Source organism: Gopherus flavomarginatus, chromosome 1 (genome assembly GCF_025201925.1).
Source record: "Gopherus flavomarginatus isolate rGopFla2 chromosome 1, rGopFla2.mat.asm, whole genome shotgun sequence".
Taxonomy (NCBI): Eukaryota; Metazoa; Chordata; order Testudines; family Testudinidae; genus Gopherus; species Gopherus flavomarginatus.
Genome location: NC_066617.1, coordinates 100,001,427 through 100,022,119, shown reverse-complemented (window position 1 = coordinate 100,022,119; position 20,693 = coordinate 100,001,427). Strand labels below are relative to the sequence as shown.

Here is a 20,693-nt window from a genome sequence, read left to right as displayed (position 1 = left end):
GCAGCTCAGTAGGTAGACCAGCAGCATTGTACCCCGTGGCCTTCTGGTGTCTCCTCAGGACTAGGCCACAGGTAAGATGAGCTGGGTTGGTTCTTGGTACCATTCTTACCAAGTCTACAAACAACGATCACCATCCAGTAGAGGGCGCTGCTGCCCAACGCCTGTTCATAGAGGAAGGCTGAGGAGGGAGGGAGGGAGTTCACAGAGGCTGTGTTGTCTCCAGGGGTTGAGGAGATGATCACATTTGGATTCATTCGTTGCATTTATAACATGCCAGAAAACATGGAGTGAGGCTGGGCGCTGGAACTTGTTGGTTCAAACTCTTTGTGAGCGATTCACTTTGCAGGAACCAGAAGTGAACCCGAGACACCACACGGGAGAATTTTTGGCATCGTCTGTGCTCTAAATCAGAAACCTCCCGCTTGTGTGCATGCATGTGGGTGCCGTGTGGTGGCACCGCTCTGCAGGGCAGGGCAGCGCTAACATGAGTTGGTAGCCAATCCTCCCTGCATCCCTGGGAGCAGTGGTGGGAAGTGTTTATTGCCCCTCTAGAGAGCAAGAGGCAGCCCCCAAGTTAAGGAGGTGCTGGCCTACACAAGGCCTATAAGATTTGCCCCAGCCCCAGCAGCAAACAGGAGGCCAGATGGTGCATGCTCAAGGCAGCCCACCTCGCTTAGGAGCTGAGCAGCTGTGTTTTGCTCCCGGTGAAGCCTCTAAGATGGTCTTTATTAAGAGAGAGCTCAGGCATCTCTCTTGGCAGTTCTTTATCCAGTGATGCGGCTTGAAAATTAGTTGGCTGTGCTTGTCTAACTGCCACCAAGCCACCTGTAACAAGCAGCTGGAACAGGGAGGCAGAACTAGCCCGGTTTGTCTCCACTGGTAGCTGCCTGCCAACAAGAGGCACCAGGAGAAAGCACTTGGGCAGCAGAGCCACCACAGGACCAGGAACAAGAACAGTCATTTTTTTCCTGTTACTTTTCCATGTAAGCAATCAGCGCAGTTGCCACTGGGCACTCGGGGGTGGGATGAGAAGTGGTTGGGGGCCTGGGAAGAGAGCTATCCAGGAGACAATTTCTGTTCAGATTTGGTCTCCACCATGAAAACAAATGGGATTTGCCCTGTTTTAAAATGAGAGGTGGCTAAAGGATCAGGAGAACACTTGCTCCAGTTCCCAAAGAGCTCCTGTGTGAGTGCTTCCCATCTGGTAAGTTCCAGCCTTGTGAAGATCTTCAGTCGTCAGAGCCTGCTAGCACTGGCACTAGCTGACTCAGAGCAAGCCCCCTGCCATGGGGCACCCCTAGCTGAGAGGAGGACAGCTGTGTCACTGCCAGCGTATGCAGTACAAGCCAGCTGTGTCTCATGGACACAGAAAATGATGGGAAGCTGCCTGCCACTTAAGGTCCCCATTGTAGCATGACATAAGCAGGGAGGGGCCAAGCCTTGGGTGTGCAGGGGGTGCTTTGAGCCCCTGAGCAAAGCTTCCACCATTTTTTGTCATCTAAGCCAGTTTTATCTTCTCACAGCCTGTATCTACTGATGCCCTTTTCTCTCCGGTATGGGTGGGACACCTCCTCCTAGGCTTGCTCCTGCATCTGGTGCACTTGAGTGAACCTGCAGCAACTCTTCTGTTCCAGTCCTGGGTTCCCACACAGCTCTAACACATACTAATGTACCCCATTCTTGATTTGCAGCCCCCTACTACTCCAGACCTGCTCTCTCAGTGTCCCTCCGTCCTGGTCTGCAGCTCTCCCTGCTATTCTAATCCAACACCCACATCAGCCAGGAGTGTTGCTGAGCCAGGGCGCACAGATTGATGGTGGAAAGAGGAATCAGACCAGTGAGAGGAGAGGAGAGAGGCATGGCCCCTTTTGCTTCTGCCAAACTCTCCCCTAGTAACAAAATCCTTGTGCCTCCTTCCCCAAGTGGCCCGGTTTCCCTCTTCCCCCTCAACTACCAACCCCCTCCCGAAGGGGCCAGCCTCTCCAACCCCCCACTACCCAGCTGCCAGACTGCCCCAGGGAGAAAAGCTTGACTTTACTGCTTGCTGCCAAAACCTCCCCACTCTTGCTGCCTCCTCTGTCCCCTCCATCCTCCCGCTCCCCTTTAGCTGCCAAACCCTTTGTCTCCATCCAGGTCTTTCCCAACAGCTGCTCTGGTTCAAGACCCAACTGTGCAGTTTCTGCAGCAGCGTGAGCAAAATGGGGAGCTCTTGAGCAAGCAAGGGTTTGGAGAAATGAAATCTTGCAAACAAATAATGCCCGGTCAAGTGTGGGATTTGTGTTAGTATTTAATTCACTGCAAAGCTCTGGTTCTCACGGTTTCCTGGTGTATGTCACACTGCTGCAGATGCTGCAGCTTCTCACAGCGTTCCTTCTGCCCTGTGCCCCACAGAAATCAGAGGGTGCTTGCTGCTCAGCAGACTACACAAAGCCAAGGCCATGCATCCCCTGCTATTCTAGTCTAGGGCTCTCCACAGTTCTGCTGATACACCTCAATGCTGATCTGCCGCTACCTCCCTCCTATGCGGTCTAACCCCTCACAACCCACACCAGTGCACCTTGATCCTGACGCAGCGACTATGCCTGACCTGCTGCTGTTTGCAATGCACACGTGCAGCCAGCGTATCTCAATCTGAATCTGCAGCTGCCCCCTGCTCTTCCCATCCTGTGCAGGGGCAAAGACACTGTTAGCAGGGCGTTGGTGCTCTGCACTGGGCTAGTGTCCACAGAGCTCATTTCATTACTGATACCAAGGCAGCAGTTGAACAGTCTTCTTCTTCGAGTGATTGCTCACATCCATTCCAGTTAGGTGTGCGCGCCGCGCGTGCACGTTCGTCGGAAACTTTTTACCCTAGCAACTCCAGTGGGCCGGCAGGTCGCCCCCTGGAGTGGCGCCGCCATGGCGCCCAATATATATCCCTGCCGGCCCACCCGCTCCTCAGTTCCTTCTTACCGCCGTGTCGGTCGTTGGAACTGTGGAGCGCGGCATAGCTGTCCTCCACGTCCCTAGCTCTCCTTGTTTTTCTATCGTTATCTCTATTGTAGTTGTTAATTAGACTGTTAGTTAGATAGTAGTAGTTAAGTGTTAAGTAGTTGTAAATAGTTTTTCGCCGGGGGCTTAGCCCTTCCCGGCACCCGGCACCGGGCTCATGCCTGGTTCGCCGGGCTTCAAGCAGTGTGCGGCCTGCAAGAAGCCTATGCCCACGAGCGACCCCCACGACGCGTGCCTGAAGTGCCTGGGGGAATCGCATAGATCCGACAAGTGCCGCATCTGCAAGGCTTTTAAGCCAAGGACTAAGAAGGAGAGGGATCAAAGGCTCCGGACTCTCCTCCTGGAGGCGGCACTTGACCCGGCGGCTTCGCAGGCCGTGATGTCGGCGCCGGCACCGGATCGCGCCGGCACCGAGAAGACTCCCCGGCACCGACCTTCTCCGGCACCGGGGACAGGGCCTAGGCCGTCGAAGTCCACTACTCCGGCCAGGCACACCCGAGTGGAGCGCCCGGCCTCAGTATCGGCCGCGGCGCCGCCGGCACCGTCGACTCCGGGCCCGGCGGGTCCGTCGAGTCCGGTGCCGCCAAGCTCCCCCATGACATCTGGGGTTGAGATAGTGGTGCCATCTACACCAGAGGCCTTCGCCTCGGCACGGGACCTCATAGCCCTGACCGAGCCCACGCAGCTACCACCCCCGGTACCTCCGGTGCGGGTTGTGTCCAGAGGCAAGCCTATGATGTCGGCACCGTCCCGGGACTCTCGTTCTCGCTCCAGGTCCCGACGTCAAGGTCGCTCCAGATCCCGCCGCCGCTCGCAGTCCCGGCACCGCTCCCCTCAGCGGTACCGGTCGCACTCGCGGCGCCGGTCGACACCGAGACGATCGCGGTCGGACTCCAGCCGCCGTTACCGGCACCGCGAGTCCAGGAGCCGATCCAGACGTTCGCCGCACCGGTCGACCTCCCGGCGCCGAGCTGGTGGCAGGTCCCGGTCCCGGTCGACCTCCCGGTACCGAACCGGTGGCAGGTCCCGATCCCGGCACCGAAGCGGCGCCCGGTACCGATCCAGATCCCGGCACCGTGGCAGAACTCGGTCCCGCTCCCGGCACCGTTACGACTCCCGGCACCGGTCCCCGGCACCGAGACGATCGCCCGTGCCGGCCCGCGCGGACCATTACCATCCAGGGTCCGCTCCGCCATGGCCCTCGAGGCAGCCGTCCGTGTCTTCGCTGGCGGACAGTGGCTACGCGCTGGGCACCGACCGGCAGGCGGCGCTGTTCAGCGAGCCTCCACAGCAGGACGCAGCCCCACAGCAATGGGGTTTCTGGACACCCTGGGCGTATCATCAGGCCCAGGGCCCCCAACAGCTCCCTGCTAGGCCGCCGACTGCAGAGCGCAGGGCACCTGAGGCCTCGTTGTCTCGCCCCCCTCCCTCCCCGGATGGGGAGGAAGGATCCAAGCAACAGGACTCCACTTTGGCTCCTGAGGCAGAGGCGAGGGCCGAGGGAGACCCCCCTTTAGACACCCTCTTGCCGGGGGTCTCCTCATCTTCTTCCCCTGATGAAGCGGTGGCTGGGACCTCCTCCAACAGCCCCCCCCCGCTGGACCTCAGGGCGCACCAGGACCTCCTCCGGCGAGTAGCCCAAAACCTGAGTCTACAAGCCGAGGAGGTCTCGGAGGTAGAGGACCCTATTGTCACCATCCTCTCCGCAGACGCTCCCACCAGGGTCGCCCTGCCGTTCATACGGACCATCCAGGCCAACGCCACCACCATCTGGCAGTCCCCGGCCTCCATTCCTCCCACTGCGAAGGGCGTCGAAAGGAAGTACATGGCTCCTTCTAAGGGCTACGAGTACCTCCACGTACACCCGACTCCGTGTTCCCTGGTGGTCCAATCTGTCAATGATAAGGAGCGTCATGGCCAGGAGGCTCCAGCCCCCAAATCCAGGGAGGCTAGGCGGATGGACCTCCTCGGCCGTAAGGTGTACTCGGCGGGGGCGCTGCAACTCAGGGTCTCCAACCAACAGGCCCTGTTAAGTAGATACGCCTTTAACCCCTGGGTGGCAGCAGACAAATTCAAGGAGCTGTTGCCACAAGACGCTCGTCAGGAGTTTGCAGCCATTTTAGAGGAAGGCAAGAGGGTCGCACGCACGTCCTTGCAAGCCTCTCTGGACGCTGCGGATTCGGCTGCCCGTACCCTCGCGTCGGGTGTAACAATGCGTCGCCTCTCCTGGCTGCAGGTTTCCGGCCTTCCGCCGGAGCTCCAGCACACAATACAGGACCTTCCTTTTGAAGGCCAAGGGCTGTTTTCGGATAAGACAGACCCTAGACTAAAGAATCTAAAAGACAACCGCGTCATCATGAGGTCACTGGGGATGCACACTCCAGTGACGCAGCGCAGACCCTTCCGGCCGCAGCAACAGCAACAACAGCGCAGGCCGTATCTCCAGTTCCGCCAGCGGCAGGACCTTAACAGGCGCCGCGGCAGGAACGGAAGGCGCAGGCATTCGGGGAACCAAGGGGGCCAAAACCAAGGCTCCTCTAAGCCCCCGCCTGGTCCCAAGCCTTCATTTTGAAGGTGCGCCCGAGGGCGCAGTAACAGTTTCCCCATTGGATCCTTTCCCCCCGTTTTCCAACCGCCTTTCTTTTTTCCTCCCGGCCGTGGTCCCTAATAACATCAGACCGCTGGGTTTTACGCACGGTGCAGTCGGGATACCGCCTGCAGTTTGTTTCATTTCCTCCTCCCCGCCCCCCTTCCTCGTCCCTCTTCAGGGACCCCTCTCACGAGCAATTCCTTCGGCAGGAGGTGCAGACGCTCCTCCGCAAAGGGGCTATAGAGGCGGTGCCGGAGAACGAGAAAGGCAAGGGGTTTTATTCCCGCTACTTTCTGATCCCCAAGGCCAAGGGAGGCCTCAGGCCCATCCTCGACCTGCGAGAGCTCAACAAGTACCTGGTGAAATTGAAGTTCCGCATGGTTTCCTTGGGGACCATTATCCCATCCCTGGATCCGGGAGACTGGTACGCCGCCCTCGACATGCAGGACGCGTATTTCCACATTGCTATCTGGCCACCCCACAGACGTTTCCTTCGCTTCCTTGTGGGGTCTCTGCATTACCAATTTGCAGTCCTCCCATTTGGCTTGTCCACGGCCCCGAGAGTGTTTACAAAATGCATGGCAGTTGTTGTGGCGCAGCTTCGGCGCAGTCGTATCCACGTGTTCCCGTATCTAGACGATTGGTTGATTCGGGGCACGTCGGAACAACAAGTCTGCAACCATGTCCGTGTGATCACCGACATGTTCGCCACTCTGGGCCTCTTGGTGAACACAGACAAGTCCACCCTGGCCCCCACACAAAGGGTGGAATTCATCGGGGCCGTCCTGGACGCCACTGTGGGCAGGGCCTTGCTGCCATTGCAGCGGTTCCAGGCCTTGTCGGCAATCGTGCAACGACTACAGACAGCCCCCCTGACGTCAGTGAGGACGTGTCTAACCCTGTTAGGCCACATGGCGGCCTGTACTTTCGTGACCAATTACGCTCGGCTCCGCATGAGGCCACTCCAGTTGTGGCTCATCAGTCATTACAGGCCGACAAGACAGCCGCTAGATATGTTAATCACGATCCCCCAGAGGGTCTTAGATTCTCTCAGCTGGTGGCTGGACCAGTCAGTGTTGTGTGCGGGTCTCCCCTTCCACCCATCTCAGCCCTCGGTGTCCCTAACAACAGATGCCTCAGATCTCGGCTGGGGGGCCCACGCAGGGACCCTGAGGACGCAGGGCCTGTGGTCCCAGGAGGAGGTGGGGCTACACATCAACATGCGGGAGTTGAGAGCGGTCCGTCTTGCTTGTCAAACGTTCTGTCATCAGCTCCAGGGTCGTTGTGTCGCGGTGTTCACCGACAACACGACGACCATGTATTATATCAACAAGCAGGGCGGCACCAGATCCTCCTCCCTGTGCCACGAGGCGATACGACTCTGGGACTTTTGTGTAGCCCACTCCATTCACCTCATGGCTTCCTTCCTCCCCGGAGTACGGAACACGCTGGCGGATCGATTGAGCAGATCCTTCCTGTCACACGAGTGGTCCCTTCGCCCAGACGTCGCCCTCTCCATCTTCCGGAGGTGGGGTTATCCCCGGGTGGACCTCTTCGCGGCCAAGGGGAACAGGAAGTGCCAAGCGTTCTGCTCCTTTCAGGGCAGGGAACCCGGGTCGATAGCGGATGCCTTCCTCATCCAGTGGTCGACCCACCTGTACTATGCATTTCCCCCATTCCCGTTGGTCCACAGGGTCCTTCTGAAGGTGCGCAGGGACAGGGCTCATGTGATCATGGTAGCCCCGGCGTGGCCCAGACAGCACTGGTACCCCATGCTGCTGGACCTGGCCATAGCCGACCCAGTTCCCCTGCCCCTTCATCCGGACCTGATTACCCAGGAGCACGGGACCCTCTGTCACCCGGACCTGCAGTCGCTGCACCTAGCGGCGTGGCTCCTGCGTGGCTGACTGGCTCTGAGCTGCGCTGTTCCACGCCGGTGAGGGAGGTGCTCTTGGGCAGCAGAAAGCCGTCCACAAGGGCGACATATTTGGCCAAATGGAAGCGCTTCTCCTATTGGTGCGTGGAGAGAAATCTCCGCCCTATGGAAGTTTCAGTAGCCAACATCTTAGACTACATTTGGTCCCTCAAAGGGCAAGGTCTGGCCATATCGTCGTTACGAGTCCACCTAGCGGCTATCTCCACCTTTCACCCGGGTGCGGATGGTCACTCTGTTTTTTCCCACCCGACGGTGTCTAGATTCCTTAAGGGGCTGGAACGTTTATACCCTAACGTCCGTCCCCCTGCTCCAACCTGGGATCTTAACCTGGTGTTGTCCCGACTCATGGGGGCCCCCTTTGAGCCGTTAGCTACTTGCTCCCTGCTTTATCTCTCTTGGAAGACGGCCTTTCTAGTAGCTATCACCTCAGCTAGACGGGTGTCGGAACTCCGGGCTCTTGTGGTAGACCCCCCATACACGGTCTTCCACAAGGACAAGGTGCAGCTGAGACCACACCCTGCTTTTCTCCCCAAGGTGGTCTCAGCCTTCCACGTCAACCAAGAGATATTCCTCCCGGTTTTTTTCCCGAAACCTCACTCCTCAGGCAGGGAGCAGCAGCTCCACTCGCTTGATGTCCGTAGGGCTCTCGCGTTCTACGTGGAGAGGACCAAGCCCTTCCGCAAATCCCCCCAGCTTTTCGTGGCAGTAGCGGACCGCATGAAAGGGCTTCCTATCTCCTCCCAGAGGTTATCCTCTTGGGTAACGTCCTGCATCAGGACCTGCTATGACTTGGCCCACGTCCCTACGGGCCGTGTGACTGCGCATTCTACCAGGGCGCAGGCGTCGTCGCTGGCTTTCCCTCGCCCGTGTGCCCATCCAGGAAATCTGTCGGGCAGCGACCTGGTCATCGGTCCACACCTTCGCGTCCCACTACGCCCTGGTCCAGCAGTCTAGAGAGGATGCGGCCTTCGGATCTGCTGTGCTCCATGCCGCGACTTCTCACTCCGACCCCACCGCCTAGGTATGGCTTGGGATTCACCTAACTGGAATGGATGTGAGCAATCACTCGAAGAAGAAAAGACGGTTACTCACCTTTGTAACTGTTGTTCTTCGAGATGTGTTGCTCACATCCATTCCACACCCGCCCTCCTTCCCCACTGTCGGAGTCGCCGGCAAGAAGGAACTGAGGAGCGGGTGGGCCGGCAGGGATATATATTGGGCGCCATGGCGGCGCCACTCCAGGGGGCGACCTGCCGGCCCACTGGAGTTGCTAGGGTAAAAAGTTTCCGACGAACGTGCACGCGCGGCGCGCACACCTAACTGGAATGGATGTGAGCAACACATCTCGAAGAACAACAGTTACAAAGGTGAGTAACCGTCTTTTCCAGAGCCCCATTAACTCTGCTCTACACAGAGAAGTACTGAGCTGCAGGCAAGCATTTCACTGTAATTGGTATAGGTCAGTAGACACAGACCAAGCCCTGAGGGAGAGCAGGGCTTGAATCAAGGTAGCCGCGGAGGCTGCTGCAGGCCCGGAGATGAGAAGCACAGGCCCACTTTGGGTTCATTTGTTTGGGCTGTGTCAGGAAACGGAGCCGACCCTGTCCCAAGTCCTTCACAGCAGATAAATCGCTCAAACAACAGGCAGGCACAAGGCCTCCCTGTGTAAACAGCTAACCACTGCCCTTCCTCCTGGCACTGGCCACCTTGCCTCTGCCTAAGGGATAGGGGACAGAGGGAGCAGAAGTGACCCCACTGCCGAGAGTCCGCGACAGTGCCTAGTAAGCTTAATGGGAAGGCTCCCATGATTGCAGTGGGCTGTTTCAGGCCCATAGTACAGAACCCACCTCCTCCTGACCCAGCACTGGCCTGCTCTGCCACTACAGGGAACCCTCCAGCACCAGGGGTCGGGGACCTTGGTTTAACAGAGCAGCACAGCACTTCCTTCCCTTTGGGACTACCCTGCTGTGGTAGCGCTGGGGACAAGCCAATGTCCTGAAGTGGGGATTCGAACCTATGACCCATAAGCAAAGGCCCAGCAGACTGTGCCACGTAGCCAAGCAACTGTGGATAGCAAAGGGATCAGTTTGGCTCCATTTATATATTAAACCCCACAGACTCCTACAAGTTCTTATTCTGTATCTTTATTTCTGCACACACACAGCAGGGCTTCCTTTTGGTAATAATCGTCGCCAGGATTTCGGTAGCACATTCCCCCCATGGATCCCAAAGCCGTAGAATTATGAATCTAAACCTGAGATGACTATTGGTGCCCCCAGTTCCCATGGCACTCTGTTTCTAGCTTTATTCCCTTGGATATGGGAGGGGAGCTCAAGTTCTGACTCCCCCTCTTCTGTAATTTTCTAGGGATCCCCAGCTTTCCACAGCCTCAGGACTTCCACCAGGAGGATGCTGGATCCTGGCTGTAGTGGGTGGAGAGATCAGATGAGTATCTCTCTGTGATATCTTGCTGGTCCAGGTGGAGATGAGAACATCTGGAGAGGACTCCCAGCTCTATCTGCAGCAGGGAACGTGGGTGGGATCATGCCATCCTTCACTCAGCCTCTCGAGCCTTGGCTGCGCAGGTGATTTCAAACTGCTGCAACATGATAGCAAACCCCTGAAGGAGCACCGAGGTGGCAATGCACCCGTGACCCCACCCCTCCAGTGGGGGAAGAGTCCCCTGCCCCTCACTGTCCTATTACCGACAGGAGCACTTGCAAGCAGACACTACTGGGTAGGGGATCTGCCTCCAGGTGCATTGCTGGAGAGTCCTGCCCGTGTCTATGGCTGGGTCCTTGCTTATCCAGCAGTGCCAGACCAGGAGCTTGATGTGGGTGAACTGGGCAGGACGGCAGGTCATGCCAGGAGGCCAGGAGCAGCCAGTGTGGGAGGTGTCACACTCTGTGTGGCGAACCCAACGTGGCCAGAAGACAGGCCCCAGATCCACCCAGGATGAGGTCAGGTGGCAGGTGGCGCTGTCCACCAGCCACTGACGGAGGCGGTGGGCGACAGCTTGGCTTAGGTTGCTGGCCATCCCCTCCTCAGGGGGCAGCAGGACAGGGAGCTCCACATTTTCAGCCTCCTGCAGCAGCTTCTTCCGGTAACGGTTGGTGCCATCAGCCAAGTCCTGTCTCAGGGTGCCCAGCTGCTCCAGGCTGGTGTTGCGGCTTCGTGGATCCTGCGGGGACATCCAGAAGGGGTCGTAGGAGGGGCCCAGCAGCTTCAACAACCGAGGGGCCCTGAGATGCTTAGGCTTGGGGGAGTAGTGGTAGTCACTGGGAGAGCGGGACAGGCTATATGGCCTCACATGGGCAGATGGCTTGCTCCGGATGAGGTGGATGTCAGGATTGGGTGAGGTGGTCTCACTGATCTTCTCAGGCAGCAGATGGTCCTCACTTAGGGGAAGGTCTCCATCCTGGGAGAGGAGAGATGATCCAGAGGGAAGAGGCCCCTGGGCCCAGCTCCCCAGCAGCAACAGGCAAATTAAACCTGCTCTGGCCATCTCCATGATGGGTGCAGCTCCTTCAGGGCTCCCCTTGTGTGTGTCTTGCTGCAGGCTGGCACTCTGAGTTCCCTCCCTCTACCTCTCTGGTTATCAGTGGATCCCTTTGGCTGAGAGAAATCCTTCCCCTTTCCCCTAGTTACAGAGTCTGATACCAGACACTGCTGTTGTCACAGAGACACAACCAGCTATTCACAGGGACACACACACACACAAAATGGATGAGTGGGTGTAGAGGCAGTGGGTGATGCCAAGTGCAGTGGGTGCAGCTGCAGGAGTACGAGTGGTGCCGGGGGGGTAGGATTAGAGTGAGTTTTGCTGACTGTAGAGCAACAGTAGGTGCTGCTGGGGTTGCATGGTTTTGTGGATGCTGCTGGTCCCATAGGTGCTGCTGGCAGTGTAGAGAAGCTGCTTGGTGGCGGGGGGGGGGGAATAAGTGGGGTTGTAAAGATGTTCCTGCCCGTTGGGGTGCACTATGTCCTGCTTGGCAAGGAGGGACAATGGGGGTTGCTGAGAAAGTGGGGCTGTGGCAGGGTGTGGCTGAGGTTGTAGACGTGCTGTTGGTTGTAGAGGTGTGATGGGTGCTGCTGAGGGTGTAGGGAGATGCTGCTGGAGGCACCATCTGTTGCTGGGTGTTGGGGGAAATCTCATGGCTAAGCCCTGTTGAGCAGAGTTACCAGAGCAGGCAGCTCCAAGGGGTGCGTGAGTGTAGGACCGCTAGCCATGCAGAGTGAATTTGAATGGCTGCTTGCCTCTATGCAGGACTGATCCCAGCACTGCTTAATTTGTAATGAAACAGGTGCCAGGGCTCAAGCAAATAGGTGCTGGGGATCAAGCAGTTTTTTAATTTTAATAACTGACGCGGTAAGCCCAGAGGTGCTGGGGCTCAGCCCTGCCACAAGTTAAGCACTGCATCCCAGCCACCTGGGAAAGCTCCCTCCTCTATGAAGCTGCGCTGCATCCATTAGTCCAGCACTAAAGTATAGGACTGAACCCTTGGCGAAGGGAGAGAAGTGGATGGGGGGCGGCAAGAGTTAGTTGCTCATCCTCCCTGGCACGTGCCTCTCCCAGCAGCGATTGTGTGTTCCACAGTGGGATGGGGAGAAGCCGCGATTGAGAGACTTTGGATCCGTCTCATCTAAAATCCCTTGGGGAGCAGGGGAGCCAGGAACTCCCCACTTGACCTGTGCCTTGACAAGGCCACTTGCCTCCAAGTGGCCTGTTCTCATGGCGACAGGAGTACTGGGGTCAGCCAGACACAGGCTTTGGGGCCCTTCATCTCCCTCCCTTGCTGCTTTAGAGTTTAAGCCTGTGTGTTTAACTAACCTACCCAGCCGCAGGCCCCAGGGGGCTGGAGTCCTCGCACACCCCCATTCCCTCTGATGGGATAGCGCCATGGCTGAGCTGGGCTCACGATGCCCTTTGCACTTTGGCCTGTGTGTTAGTGTCGCCGCAGGGATCACAACTGGCTCTGCCTGCGCCCCCTCGCTCCAGTGCCACCCCAACACCTCCCCTCCCCAGGTGTCCCAGCGTCCAACACTAGCCCCACTGTGTCTGGCTGCCTGCGGCGTGTCCCCCACCCGCGGTGTCCCACAGAGGACTCCCAGCGCCCCCTGCTGGGGCAGCTGAGCTGCAGAGGTGACCCGTGCTGCAGCTCTGGCCTCCCCTGGGGCCATTGGGGCCGAGTGGGGAGCTGGGCTGTGCCCGGGGCTCCTGGGACGGGTGCTGGCCTGGGGGCGCTCAGTCTCGGTACCCGAGGGCGGGGTGCAGGGCCCGGGGGTAGATCGGCTGGGCGGGGCCGGGCCGGGCCAGGGCAGTGAGTCTCCGCAGAGCTGCGGGCTCCGGGAGGATTTCTGCCCTGGCCCTTGTGAGCCACCAGCCTCCTGTGCCGAGGCAGCTTCCGGCCTTTGCATGGGGCGGGGACCCCTGGCGGGGCCGGGCGCGCAGGGGTTAACTGGGAGAGCGGAGCAGCGCGGCGGAGCGCCGGGAAGGAGGGAGCCGGGGGGCCCCGCGCCACGTGGGAGAGGCGCAGCTCGGGCAAACTCCGGGTCCCTCTGGGCCGTGGGGAGGGAGCGGGATCGGGATCGGGATCGCAGCGCCCCGAGCCGGGCAGGGCTGGCGGAGGCAGCGCGCTCGCTCCCCCCGGCTGCCAGAGCCCGGGGCCTCGACGGGGAGAGCTACAGAGCCCGTCCGCTGCCGTGCGGCTCCGGGGGACAGGTCCGTGTGGGGCAGAGGGGATGCTGGGGGTGGGGAGCTGGGAGGACAGGTGTCAGTGTGGGGCAGAGGGGCTGCTGGGGGTGGGGAGCTGGGAGGACAGGTGTCAGTGTGGGGCAGAGGGGATGCTGGGGGTGGGGAGCTGGGAGGACAGGTGTCAATGTGGGGCAGAGTGGATGCTGGGGGTGGGGAGCTGGGAGGACAGGTGTCAGTGTGGGGCAGAGGGGATGCTGGGGGGGAGAGCCGTGGGGACAGGTGTCAGTGTGGGGCAGAGGGGATGCTGGGGACGGGGAGCTGGGGGAACAGATGTGCATGTGGTGCAGAGGGGCTGCTGGGGGTGGGGAGCTGGGAGGACAGGTGTCAGTGTGGGGCAGAGGGGATGCTGGGGGTGGGGAGCTGGGAGGACAGGTGTCAGTGTGGGGCAGAGTGGATGCTGGGGGTGGGGAGCTGGGAGGATAGGTGTCAGTGTGGGGCAGAGGGGATGCTGGGGGGAGAGCTGTGGGGACAGGTGTCAGTGTGGGGCAGAGGTGATGCTGGGGACGGGGAGCTGGGAGGACAGGTGTCAGTGTGGGGCAGAGGGGCTGCTGGGGGTGGGGAGCTGGGAGGACAGGTGTCAGTGTGGGGCAGAGGGGATGCTGGGGGTGGGGAGCTGGGGGAACAGGTGTCCATGTGGGGCAGAGGGGATGCTGGGGGTGGGGAGCTGGGAGGACAGGTGTCAGTGTGGGGCAGACGAGATGCTGGGGGTGGGGAGCTGGGAGGCCAGGTGTCAGTGTGGGGCAGACGGGATGCTGGGCATGGGGAGCTGGGAGGCCAGGTGTCAGTGTGGGGCAGACGGGATGCTGGGGGTGGGGAGCTGGGAGGACAGGTGTCAGTGTGGGGCAGAGGGGATGCTGGGGGTGGGGAGCTGGGAGGACAAGTGTCAGTGTGGGGCAGAGGGGATGCTGGGGGTGGGGAGCTGGGAGGACAGGTGTCAGTGTGGGGCAGACGGGATGCTGGGGGTGGGGAGCTGGGAGGACAGGTGTCAGTGTGGGGCAGAGGGGCTGCTGGGGGTGGGGAGCTGGGAGGACAGGTGTCAGTGTGGGGCAGAGGGGATGCTGGGGGTGGGGAGCTGGGAGGACAGGTGTCAGTGTGGGGCAGAGGGGATGCTGGGGGTGGGGAGCTGGGAGGACAGGTGTCAGTGTGGGGCAAAGGGGATGCTGGGGGTGGGGAGCTGGGAGGACAGGTGTCAGTGTGGGGCAGAGGGGATGCTGGGGGTGGGGAGCTGGGAGGCCAGGTGTCAGTGTGGGGCAAAGGGGATGCTGAGAGTGGTGAGCTGGGGGAACAGGTGTCCGCGTGGGGCAGAGGGGATGCTGGGGGGAAGATCTATAGGGACAGATCTCTCTGTGGGGGCCAGAGGGGAATCTGGGAGGGAAAGCTGTGGGGACAGATTTCTCCATGTGGAACAGAGGGGATTCTGAGAGCTATAGGGACAGGTTTCTCTGTTTGGGGCAGAGGAGATTCAGGGGAGGAAGACCTATGGGGACAGCTCATTCCGTGTGGGGCAGAGGGGACTCTGGGGTGGGGAGGAATCTATGAGCATAGTGGATAGAGGGGTTTCTGAAGAGCTATGGGGACAGATCTCTCTGTGTAGGGCAGAGAAGATTCAAGGGGGAGAGATGTATGGGGACAGGTTTCTCCATGTGGTGCAAAGTTTACTCATGGGTCAGAGCTATGGGAACAGGTCTCTCCACATGAGAAAGAGAGGACGCTGGGCGGGAGAGCTGTGGAGACAGGCCTACCCCCTTGTGGCCTAGAGATACAGAGTCAGCCCCTCGAGAGCCAGGAGGGCAGAGACAACCTGCTGGAGTGAAGTTCTATGAATGAGAGGGAAAGCCCTGGTCCCTGCTGAAGTAAGACAGAAGAGACTCCAGGGGCTCATAGCACCCATAAATAGTTGATCAGATGTTGCTCGGTAACAGTGTCCTTCCCTTACGATTACTGATCAGCCAATGACAATTTATTCTGCTGCTGTAGTAATAATAATAATAAGATCATCTAATATAGGTTACGATGCTTGTGTCTCATTGGTGACGTGCGCTGTCACGCAGTGCTCTGATTGAAGCCATTGTGTGCACGAAGTCCTGGAATTAACCAGAATGCTCCAGTTCCCTGCTCATGTAGTTGAACTTAGCCTCTTAATGATTATTACTTTGTCTGATGGTAGTGCCTAGGAGCCAGCCGAGACCAGGGCCCCATTCTGCTAGGTGCTATATAAACAGAGAGAAACAGTCCCTGCCCCAGATAGCTCACAATCTAAACTGACAGGCCAGACAAAGGGTGGGAGGAAGAGAAATGGGTGCAGAGTGGGACAGTGACTTGCTTGAGGTCACAGAGCAGGGCCGGCTCCAGGCACCAGCCCAGCAAGCAGGTGCTTGGGGCAGCCAACGGAGAGGAGCAGCATGTCCGGCTCTGCGGCAGCAATTTGGCGGCGGGTCCCTCTCGAAGCAAAGGACCAGCCGCCGAAAGGACCAGCTGCCGAATTGCCGCTGAAGACTGAAGCGGCAGTAGTAGAGCTGATCACGCTTTTTTTTTTTTTTTTTTTTTTTGCTGCTTGGGGCAGCAAAAACCCTGGAGCCGGCCCTGTCACAGAGACAAGAGTAGAATCCAGGTCTCCTGATGCCCAGGCCTGGGCTGCGTCCACTGGACAAAACTGCCTCTGCTCATACAAAACTGGTCATTTTTCTGATTCATCCCCGGATCTATTATTACTTCAAACATGGCAAGAGGCAGCCATCCCCTGGTGTGGGACACCAAGTGATCTCTAGGTGCTGGCCCCACCCCTGTATAGAACAGCGGGAACGCTGGGTTGAAAGAGAGAGTGCTAACCTCTTTTTGGTGTGGGACAGAGCAGAGGGAGCTGGGCTGGAGGGGCGCTGGGGCCATGCATGCTGGTTTGCTCTTGTAAGGTAGGGCTGACTGTGTCACTTTCAAATTAGATGTTAGAACCTCTCAGCCTAGGAGACCTCCCTGCTATCAGAGCTGGTTAGGTGATGCTGTGGGGATAGAAGGTGCATGGTCCCTCTCCCCACCCCCAAGGGCTTCCTCCTCCTTCCCTGGGGGCCTCTGCTTATCCCCTGTCAAAGGAAAGCTGAGATTAAAACTCACTAAAACAAGAAATCCCAAGAGGTTTAATGGCTTTGGGAATGTAATGGAGTAAAGAGGGTCAAGTGGTGCGTGGCAGAGGCCTCCCCCACCAGAGGCCGGTGTCACCATTGGTACTTGCACCCATGCAGTGTTGGCTGGTACAGGAAGATGTCTTGGATTTAGCGATGACCTAAAGCCAAGCAAATCCTGATTGGCTGATCCCAATAGAAGTCCAGCCAATTATGTCACAGTTGATGAAGGGACTCTGCATCTCTTGATGTCATCGTTAAATCAGCTTATTGGATGCTGACGTCTCATGTGAGATTGGACCTCAGGGGCTACAAAGGCATCAGCGAAAGGCCTTGTTCTTAGTTTAGCAGGGTGTCAAAGGCTATAACCCACCGCTGTTCTCTGATGTGACAGCAAGCCAGGTTTCGACTCCTAGCGCCCAGCAAATATACTGCAGTCTCACCCCAAGTGCCACTGTCCCTCAGTCACCTCACTGGGGTTTCACTGTGCATGTGTTTGCTCTGGCCAGAACTGGCCCTTGGTTTTGTGGGGCCCTATGTGAAGAGACAGCTCCCGCCCCACTCAGGTTCAAGCCCCACCTCCCTGTATCCACAACATCCCCAGTCTCCTTCCTGCCTGTGATCCCCTCAGGCTGTAACAAATCCCTCTCGCCTCAAAGAGAGGCTCTGTGACTCCTGGAGACCCTCCCTCATCCAAGCTAGGAGATGGAGCCAAAGTACTGCTTTCTAAGGGGGGGTAGGAAGAGCTGTTATGAAATTCACCCCATGCCATAGCCCTTGAGCACCAGACTCAAACGGGATCACGGACAGGGAACCAGGAAGTGTGAAGTGATACCCTGGAAGGGCAGGGATCTATGCAGCTTTATAGGCCTAAAGCCACCACCGCTCCTTTACACTAGCATAGCCAAGATGCACACTAGAGCCTCTCACTGAGAGACTAATGAGTTTGCCTTGCTAAGACACCACAAAGGGGCCACAAAGGCGGAGCTCCAGCTGGGCGGATTCAGTAGGAGCAGGGCTGATAGTAGCTGCTGTGTTCTCCACTGAGAGGCATTCTTGTGCTGCTGACACCCAACGGACGCACTGGAGATGCACAGTGGACACAGAGAACCTGCTGTTTTTCTCTTCCTTTGCCAGGCCCACTGTCTGATGGGGAGATGCTGGAGAGCTGGAATGCCTCCTCCAACAGCCTGGAGGTGCGTGCTGCGGGCATCATCGTGCCAGTGGTCTTCTTCCTCATCTTCCTCCTGGGCACAGTGGGGAATGGGCTGGTGCTGGCTGTGCTGCTGCGCAATGGCCAGGTGAAGTACAACACCACCAACCTGTTCATCCTCAACCTGGCCATGGCAGACCTCTGCTTTATCATCTGCTGCGTCCCTTTCCAAGCCACCATCTACACACTGGACGGGTGGCTCTTTGGCCCCTTTGCCTGCAAGGCTGTGCACTTCCTCATCTACCTCACCATGTACGCCAGCAGCTTCACCCTGGCAGCCGTCTCTGTTGACAGGTGAGCCTCACCAACCCGTCCCCACTCACGCTTTGCGTCTCTCGCTTCAGTTCAAGAGACTGGATTGGCATGGCGAGGTAAGTGTAGGAGAAAGGCAGACCCCACCTGTGTCTGTCAGGAACAGGCACAACCCACCCAGGACAGGGTCACTCACTGTGTCTGGGGTTTGATCCCCTGTGTGTGGTCACTTGTCACTGCTATCCATTTCTGATCCAGTGGCAGGCTGTTGCACAGGGCCATGCATGTGCTGTTACCCTCAACCACAATCCTAGCAGATCCACCCTGACCCATTCCACAGAGCTCCCTCACCTTCCACCTCCATCCCCTACCTTGACTCATTCCACAAATCTCCCTTCTCAGCCAACCCACAGATTTCCCCTCCCAGCTCCCTCCATTCTCCCTTCCCCCCATAAACCTCTCTCCTTATCCCTCTCCCTCATTTCCCTTTCCTCTCTTCCCTCTCTTCTCTGTTGCTCCTCATCTCCTCCTCTCAGCACCCAAAACAAGCTCTCCAACAGTCTGCTTACCCAGCCCTTCCTCTTCCTCGTTGGGGAGAGGTTGGTTTGTTCTTCCAGACAGGAGTGGATTGAGGCTGGATTTCTGCTCTCCAAACCCATCAGTCCCCCATGCCCAATGCAGCAGGGTGCCAGTGAGGAAACTAGAATCTCTCCCGTGGCTGGCTGAGGAGGAGCAGAGTCTATTGGGTGGAGGAGGGATTGGGGGGAAGAATGCTTGGGTGGTGGAAGAAAGAAAGATCAAATTGCCCAGAGGGTTCTGCTTAATCCTCCCTTCCAAGGGGTGGAGGAGGGAAGATGAGAGGCCTCACTGGAGACAGCACCTGGGAGGGGGCTGCATGGAATAGCAGGGCAGTGACAGTGAAGTTCCTTTGCTGACTCATTTGTTTTGCTGTTTAAACCCCACCTCACCCATCCCTCCTGCAGATACCTGGCCATTCGTTACCCACTGAAATCCCGGGATCTCCGGACCTCCCGGAATGCAGCGGTTGCCATCATAGTGATCTGGACCCTGTCACTGCTTTTTGCAGGGCCCTACCTCAGCTACTACCAGATTGTCCACTACCACGGGCTGCCCATCTGTGTTCCCATCTGGGAGGACCAACGCCGGAAGATCCTGGACATCCTCACCTTTGTGTTTGGGTACCTCCTGCCCGTGGTTGTTGTGAGCTTGGCCTATGCCAGGACCATCAAGTTCCTGTGGACCTCCCTAGACCCCATCGAGAGAATCTCAGAGTCCCGTAAGGCCAAGCGCAAGGTCACCAAGATGATTGTGGCTGTGGCCATAATCTTCTGCCTCTGCTGGCTGCCCCACCACCTGGTCATCCTTTGCTTTTGGTTTGGCTACTTCCCCTTCAACCGAGCCACCTACGCCTGCCGCCTGGCCTCCCATTGCCTATCGTATGCCAACTCCTGCCTCAACCCCATCATCTATGCCCTCATCTCCAAGCATTTCCGCAAGAAGTTCAAGCAAGTCTTCACTTGCCTCCTCTTTCAGAACAAGAGCAGGAAGAAGAAGAGAGCTGGCAATAAAGTCCACGTAACCAATGTGGCCAGCAATGCTGCTGGTGTGTATGGAGGTAACACCGAGGTCACCCAGATCCAGGAGGAAAATGCCAGGTGCTGTCAGGGCCCGCTGCGGAAAGACGCTGAAGACACCCATCTCCCTGAGGCATGGACTCATCAGCTACAGGATGCCACTGTCTCTGCTCAGAGAAGACTGCTGGCTGAAGAAAGTTCGGTAACAACTGGCAATCCACTGGCTGTGACCTCACCAGGGAGACCTCAGGGCCTGCTGATCGTCCACTGATAATATAAAGCAAGAGGAGAAATGCATAAACCAGTGAGGGAGTCACCCTTCCACCCTTCAGTATGCGAGCAGATGGAACGATGTAGTCCCTGGGAAATTGCATTGCAGTGATGGCTAATCTTAACAGTGTCAGCTGTGGCTTCTTTATGATTGTTCCACCCCTACCCATTTGTCTCTACCATTCTTGTGGGAGCAGTGGAATCCATCAGTGGAAATTCAGAAAGTAGGAGCATGCTAACATAAAAACGAGAGACATGGAGAACTAGACACAGCATGATCACTGGGGAAAGGACTGGACTCCCAGTGCCCTGGGCGCTATACTGAAAGTCTCTGGTGAGGAGAAGGGGATGGAGTTTTACTACCATGTATGATATGATGCCATACAATTAACTGTGTGATCTAGTATAAGGCATTGCCCACACATTGGAGTTCAAGGATCTGAACTTACCTCTTGAGGTTAACCAGATTAACTAGACCCTCGATAAGCCCTGTGCCTGTGTCTATTGCTCACAATCACCCAGGGGGTATTCCCCCTACACATTTAGGCCTACATTTTCATCAATGCCCACTAATTTTGCATGGCATCTTGGGTACTGGAAAATTGAGACGAGCAAAATTAACGTACCCTGTTTGAAAACACAGGCTGTAGTGTGGGTATCAGGATGCTGTGGGGAGTGGTTGGAAGAATGTGTGTGTGTGTAGCTATGTGTGAAGAGAGTTAGTCATTTTGTTTGGACTAGGGATGGGAATAGGATCTCTGTGTGTGTATGTGAGAATGGGGCAGTTCAAAATTTCCATTGCTGGAAAAACGGGGGCAATGTCTCTAATGTCCCAGTCAGCAGAATTCTGTTCCACACCTGTGTGTCTTCTCCTCTCTAGTAATTCCCAGCAAGTTTAGGCCTTGCTCCAGTGCAAATCCTCCACCCCCAGCTACTCTGCTCTGTATCAGAGAGGGCCTTGTTTACAATCCTAGC

The 20,693-nt window shown here is 57.6% G+C and overlaps 2 protein-coding genes and 1 long non-coding RNA gene across 3 annotated transcripts in view; 1 reads left to right on the top strand and 2 right to left on the bottom strand.

Moving 5' to 3' along the window:
* The window catches only part of LOC127039197 (uncharacterized), a 100,662-nt gene that overhangs the window by 11,598 nt on the left and 68,371 nt on the right, over positions 1-20,693 (bottom strand). The gene's annotated exons all lie outside the window — the stretch shown is intronic.
* LOC127039134 (noggin-like) lies at positions 9,784-11,141 on the bottom strand. Its single transcript, XM_050932376.1, has one exon. The coding sequence runs from the start codon at positions 11,026-11,028 to the stop codon at positions 10,219-10,221; it is 810 nt and encodes a 269-aa protein (XP_050788333.1). The 5' UTR covers positions 11,029-11,141; the 3' UTR covers positions 9,784-10,218.
* Positions 17,345-19,726, top strand: GALR3 (galanin receptor 3). Its single transcript, XM_050932328.1, has 2 exons — positions 17,345-17,895; positions 18,837-19,726. Exons 1-2 carry the CDS (start codon positions 17,546-17,548, stop codon positions 19,717-19,719), a joined length of 1,233 nt encoding a protein of 410 aa, XP_050788285.1. The 5' UTR covers positions 17,345-17,545; the 3' UTR covers positions 19,720-19,726.